This window comes from Mus pahari, chromosome 20 (genome assembly GCF_900095145.1).
Source record: "Mus pahari chromosome 20, PAHARI_EIJ_v1.1, whole genome shotgun sequence".
NCBI lineage: Eukaryota > Metazoa > Chordata > Mammalia > Rodentia > Muridae > Mus > Mus pahari.
In genome coordinates this window covers 27,845,924-27,852,477 of record NC_034609.1, presented here as the reverse complement: position 1 = coordinate 27,852,477, position 6,554 = coordinate 27,845,924, and the positions used below count along the sequence as shown (strand labels likewise).

General features: G+C 44.7%; 2 protein-coding genes across 2 annotated transcripts in view; both read left to right on the top strand.

Annotated features, from left to right (window-relative positions):
- LOC110337817 overlaps window positions 1-265 on the top strand; it is a 16,814-nt gene extending 16,549 nt beyond the window's left edge. Inside the window, exon 5 of the mRNA XM_021220852.1 lies at window positions 152-265. Coding sequence (XP_021076511.1) covers window positions 152-265 — 114 coding nt within the window. The remainder of the gene's footprint in view (window positions 1-151) is intronic.
- A 119-nt stretch (window positions 266-384) lies between these two features.
- LOC110337816 (CKLF-like MARVEL transmembrane domain-containing protein 2A) overlaps window positions 385-6,554 on the top strand; it is a 10,018-nt gene continuing 3,848 nt past the window's right edge. Inside the window, exons 1-2 of the mRNA XM_021220851.1 lie at window positions 385-669; window positions 771-929. Coding sequence (XP_021076510.1) covers window positions 511-669; window positions 771-929 — 318 coding nt within the window. The 5' untranslated portion in view covers window positions 385-510. The remainder of the gene's footprint in view (window positions 670-770; window positions 930-6,554) is intronic.

Sequence of the window (6,554 nt, the reverse complement as noted above, 5' to 3'; positions counted from 1 at the left end):
TATAATCACCCCCACCAGGCCATCACGGAGCTCCCACGCCCACGTACGTGAGTGGGACCCTAAAGGCACGGCTTCTATGCTGGCAACACTTCTGTTTTCTCACGTGGCCTTCTGTAAAAGTCGCGCCTTCCACTGCCACTTGCTCCACAAGTCTGCCCCAGGAGATCGGGTAGGAAAGGACCCCAGGGAGTGGGAGCAACAGCCAGCCACAAACCTGGGACTCCTTTTCAAGGATGGCCTGTCTGGCACCCGTGGGGCTCAGTGAATGCTGGTGCGTGGAGGGCGGGACTGTCTGGTTCCTGTTGCATGGAGGAGATCCTGCTGGTCCACTAGATGAGGCAGGCTCGCGCCAATTAAGAGCAAGCGTTAGAATTCTGCAGTCCCAGTGGTCAGTTGAGAGCCACCCTTGAACAGGTCAGGAGACACCAGGCTCTCTCTTGAGCTGGGCCTGTTCAGGGTTCTGCAGGCAAGGCTGGGTGGTCGGAAGCTGAGAACTTCCTGCTAACAACCATGTCAGCACCGATAAAATTTCCATTTCGGCCCAGAGGAGCTCAGACCAAAGAGGACACGACCCCAAAAAGGGGGCTTCGGCGCTATCTGTTGGAACTGAAAGAGAGCAATAAAGAGTTCTGGTTGTCCGGGCACGCCGTGTTTAAGCTTCTGACTTTGGTATACTGGAGTGGAGTGGATGTGTTGTTGGAATTGGAGAGGTCCTCGGAAGCAAGGGAGAGTGCTTGCAGCAGCTCAGGTGTATCTATTTTTCCTCCCAGGGCTGCATGATCTCCGCACTAGACTACTTTGAATCAATGCTCCCACATCCCATCCTGGTTCTGGTCATCAGTATGGAAGCGGCAATCTGCATATTCTTCATCTTCCTTAACACCTTAGCCATCAACAGATACATTCCCTTCATCTTCTGGCCTATGGCGGTAAGTAAAGACTGTGGGGGCCGGGGCGGGGCGGGGCGGGGCGTGTGTGTGTGTGTGTGTGTGTGTGTGTGTGAGAGAGAGACGTGAGTCACATTCTAACAACTGGAGAAAAGACAACCTCACCTCCTCTAACGGTGCTCAGGGCTGGGAAGCTGCGTTGGAGAGGGAAAGCCAGGCAGGAGATGCTCCCAAAAATGTAACTGTGCTGGGTCACAAGAGAGTAGAACCAAAGGCTTTGCTGTCTTCCGAAATAGGGAAGGTGAGCCAGGCAGGCAGATTTCTGAGTTCAAGGCTAGCCTGGTCTACAAAGTGAGTTCCAGGACAGCCAGGGCTATACAGAGAAACCCTGTCTCAAAAAACCAAAAATAAATAAATAAATAAATAAATAAATAGGGAAGGCATAGCAACCAGCCATTTCTGATAATGCTGGCATATTTCTCACTGCGATATCATTCTAGGATTAAAAAAAAAGAAAAAAGAAAACCAGACCCTGTATAAACCAGTACAGTAAAATGAAGCAAATGTCAATCACATGGGAGGAAAAAAGTGTCAGGTCTCGGAATATAAAGAATTGGTCAGAAGCATAGCTTACTTAAAACAGTCATCCAATGGGTGAGGCTAAGCTGGGTGATCTCAATGCTCATTCCTCTGTTCCCTTATCTGTCCCACAGGAGATGGCAACAACCTCTAGTGAGACTGACTACATGTAAACTCTTGTCCTTGTGTCTTAGGACTCGGGACCTGAATTCCCTCACATCACTTATGGAATCTTTGAGTATAACCCCCAACTCCATCCTAGCCAATGAACACATCATGTTCCAACTCACCTTGTTCATTTACAAACAACTCACCCTTGGGTGTTACCCAAATATGACACGGAAAGGGTGTGTGTGTGGGAGAAGACGTTCAAACGTGATGGAATATGCTGTTAGCCATAACCACCTGTCTCTCCTGCCCTCTTATTAAACGCTGTTAGTATCCAGGGATCCATCAGTCCTCAGGAAGACCACGAGTCCAGGAGGGAAGGAGAAGAGAATGCAAATGACAAAGTGAAAAAGATGGAGCCTGTGTGCTCAGTGAAGGAGCCGAGGCGATTTCCTTCAGCTTAGTAGAAAGCAAAGTCAGTCCTATACGTACTCCAAAATAGTGTTGAAGTGTAACCAATATGGCTTTGAGTAAATAGTTAAACTGGGAGAAAGGAAGGAAGAAAGGAAGGAAGGAGGGTAGAAAGGGAGGAAAGAAGTGCAGGAGGAATGGAAGAAGGGAGGGAGGAGAGGAGAGGAGGAGGAGAATGAAGAGGGGGGTATCGAGGGAGGGTGTAAGGGTTCTAGAGATGGTAAGCAAGAGCACTGATCAATAACCTATAGATTTGGTATAGACTCCTGAGGTACCATCTCAGGAACTTGAGGTATGGATTTTCAAATCTTCTCAAGTGAGGAGGTAAAGGCCTGTCTTAGTGTGGGTTTCTAATGTGGAGACAAAACATCATAATCAAAGCAACCTGTGGAGGACAGGGTTTGTTCAGTTGATGCTTCCCCATCCCAGTTCATCATCAAGGGAAGCCAGGACAGGAACTCACACAGGGCAGGGACCTGGAGGCAGGCGCGGATGACAAGGATGTGGAGGAGCTTGCTTGCTTGCTTGCTTGCTTGCTTGCTTTTCTAGAAAACCAGGACCACCACCCCAAGAATGGCACCACCCACAATGGGCTGGGCCCTTCCCGAAAGATCACTGATTGAGAAAATGCCTTAGAGTTTCTCAGTTGAGTCTCTCTGATCACTCCAGCTTGTATGAAGTTGACATAAAACCACCCAGTAACTAGCCTTAAGTAAGCCAAAGCCAATTCCAAAGCCAAGCAGAGACTTAGGAAATTAAAGCAGCACCCTGAGAATTCTGCATCTGTGAGAAGGATGGAGAAGGCAGACAGAACATTTTGCCAACACGAAGAAGAAAGAAACACGGTTCTGTACCTGGCCTGTGATAGTGGGGTGGGGAGGGTTCTCTTTGAGAATTGGAAAGCTAAAGTTTTCCCCTTACATAGATTTGGGCTCTTTGTTTTGTTTTGTGATTTGTTTTTCAAGACAGGGTTTCTCTGTGCAGCCCTGGCTGTTCTGGAACTCGCTTTGGAGACCAGGGTGGCTTGATCTCTTCCTCTATTCATCTCGGCCTCCTAAGTCATTTGGAATTTGAATTTTTGCTGCCCAGAGCCTAGAAATCAAATGCCTTGTGCTGATAATAATTCAATTTACATCTTAAAAATTCATATAAACAGGGCTGGAGAGATGACTCAGCAGTTAAGAACACTGACTGCTCTTCCAAAGGTCCTGAGTTCCAATCCAGGCAACCACATGGTGGCTCACAACCATCTGTACTGAGATCCGATGCCCTCTTCTAGTGTGTCTAAAGACAGCTACAGTGTACTTATATAGAATACATCTAAAAAAAAAAAAACAAGTATTTAAAAAAAAACACTCATAAAAGAAATAAAAATTGCAGAACCACAGCCAAAGCACAGAGATTTGTGATACACTCAACCTTTTAAAAGTTCCCCAAATTAAGAATCAAATTTACCAAACATAGGAGGTGTTTGATAGTATATGTCCATACTCTTAACACTCAAAATCAAGACTGGAAGACCAAGTTCAAGCCTATCCTGAAATTGTGCATTAAAAAATAATAATAATAAAGATGGGCTGGTGTGATGGCTCAGTGGCTAAGAGCACTGGCTGCTCTTCCAGAGGTCCTGAGTTCAATTTCCATCAACCACATGGTGGCTCACAGCCATCTATAGGGGGGAATCTGAAGCCCTTTTCAGGCAGGCACATATATATGCAACAGAGCACTCACACATTAAATAAATAAAAATTTAAAAAAAGATTTATCTTTTAAAAAATGCAACAAGTTGGAAGATTAGAATTCTGATACTTCAAGATTATAGATGAGGCAAGGTGTCAGAAAATAATCAATTCTGTTTAAATAACTGCAGAGAAAAACTAAGGGTCTGACACCGGGCAGTGGCGGTGGCACATGCCTTTAATCCCAGCCTTGAGGATTCAGCCGCGTGCAGAGGTCTGAGCTTGAGGTCAGCCTGGCCTGGAGAGAGAGTTCCAGGAGATCCAGGGGGTACACAAAGAAACCCAGTTTTAAAAACAAAAACAAGACCCAGAAAGGAAGGTTGACCGTCAGCCTTGGCCACGTATCACGTCTTGAGATTGGCCTAGGCTATACTGTTACTGGTGGTGACCGTGTATGGCTAAGGTGTTTTTAGATGCTTGACCTTTTACTCAAGCCAACAGAGACTGCAAAGTGAGGCGTAATCCCTATCCACAGTGAAACCATCGAACAGGGACATACACTTTCAAGACAGACAGCAGCGAAGGTTATCAAGACCCCAGTTACTCCTTGGAGTTTCTTCCGGTTATCATTTGAGACTTTCTTTATGAGGTTCAAGTGCAGGGGGATTTCAGGTACAAAGAGAGTAATTTGGGTGGGTCTGTAGGTTTGACTAATAAGCTTGAATTATAAAAGCACGTCCCTTCTCACAATGCGTCTGATTGTAATCACATGCAACCCCAATTCTGCATACTTATTAGCTGGGAAATACGAGATTCTTGCTAAAATTTTCTCTTGAACACTCAGTTTTGGCTTATTGCACACGCAACAACAACAACAACAACAACAACAACAACAAAGGTTTAGGCCAGATCAGCCTTCCTACCTTCCATATCCCGCTCCATAATACTGGACGAATTTCAGTAGAAATTTTCCAAGTCCGGCTGGTGAGGTGGCTCAGTGGTTAAGAGCACTGACTGCTCTTCCAGAGCTCCTGATTTCAATTCCCAGCAACCACATGGTGGCTCACAACCATCTGTAATGGGATCTGATACCCTCTTCTGGTGTGTCTGAAGATATAGCAACAATGTACTCATATACATAAAATAAATAAATCTTTAAAAAACAAAACAAACAAACAAAAAGAAAATTCCCAAGTCATTAATAGCGAAGGAGAAACTTATTCCATTAACACTTGATTCAGAGGGTAGTTTGAGGTTGCTGACAGGTTTCCAGGTCCTTTGTTCAGAGAGGACTATATATGCATCCTACATGCAAATGAGTCCTACAATCTTAAATACATTATTAAAAGAGGGATGTATGGGGTTAGTGAGATGGCTCAGTAGATAGCTCAGAGGGTAAGAGCATTGGGTGTTCTTCCAGAGGACCAGGGTTCAATTCCCAGCACGTGGCAGTTCACAGCCATATTTAGCTCTAGTTCCAGGGCGGTTGGCACCTTTTTTTCTGGACCCTGCAGGCACCAGGCATGCACACAGTACACATACATACAGGCAAAACATGCACATACAATACAATACTAAGTTTTGTTTTTTTTTTTTTTAAAAAACCCACCGAATAGGAATATACAGATACTCCAAATCAAAATGTGTCCCAGGTTGCTAGATTATTACCTATGCACGCCTGTCTTGACATGAGACCCTGTCTTAAAAGGAAAAGGAAAAGCAAGTGTTTGTATGAAGGAAATAGCAAGATAAAATAAAACAGGGGATTAAAGCTATGCCTGAGGCAGTGGATCTGAGAATGTGCCTGCTAGGGGAGGTCTTGCCTAACATGTTTAGATTAGTGTGTTTGATCCTCAGCACTGCCTGAACTGGATGCAGCTATGGATTTCTATAATCTTAGCACTCATAGGGGAATCAGGGAGATCAAAAAGTCAAGATCATCCTCGCCTACACAATGATTTTGAAGCTAGCCAGGGAGACATGGGACCCTATCTATATGATAGGAATTGTACCTTGAAGGCAGACGTTAGAATAAAACTGAACATAGGCCTTCCTCATATTGAAAATAGAGACTAAAATGTTCAATAAAATGCTAGCTCACCAAATCAAGCAGCAAATCAGAGCAACATAGCACAGAAGAGCATCATCCGTGTTAGGGGTGCAAAGATGGGTTTTGTCTTCAAATTCTATCAATACACTCTTACTCCACTGTATTTACAACAAAACTAGCATAAGTCACAGGAAAACTATTTGGTAATGATAAATAATAACTTTTTAATTAAAATCCTAACAAACTAGGCATCAAGGACACATCTGACCTTAATAAGAGGTGTCTACCCAACACTGCATTTCTTGGTGAAGCCTTTGGTTAGAAATCCTGCTGCTTCTGTCTCCTATTGAACTGAACTCTGAGAATAATGTGACAAGAAAATCCAGGTGTGTACAGACTGGGGCAGAGAAACAAGGATTGCTCCCATGTAACCTGAGTCTCTTCAGAGAAAAACACAGAGGCCTCTGCAGCCACAATTATCTGAATGAGTGATTAAGGTTTCCAGGGCCCAAACAGCAGTGCTCCCTGCATGCTTGCAGAGAGCAGTGAGAAAATGTGACCTTAACACCATTCAGGGTCTACCGTGTGTCTGAGAATAAACCTGCTGAAAGAGAAGTTCAGCCTCATGGCAACATAATGAAATCCGGTGAGTGGATATCAAGGGAACACCCTTGGGAGTTGGGAAAGGTGCTGCAATCCAGGTGTGAAGTTATTAGCACAGAGATGTCAGAAACAGCTGCCAAAGGGTGAACTCTGGTGCATAGATGGGACTGAGGAGGC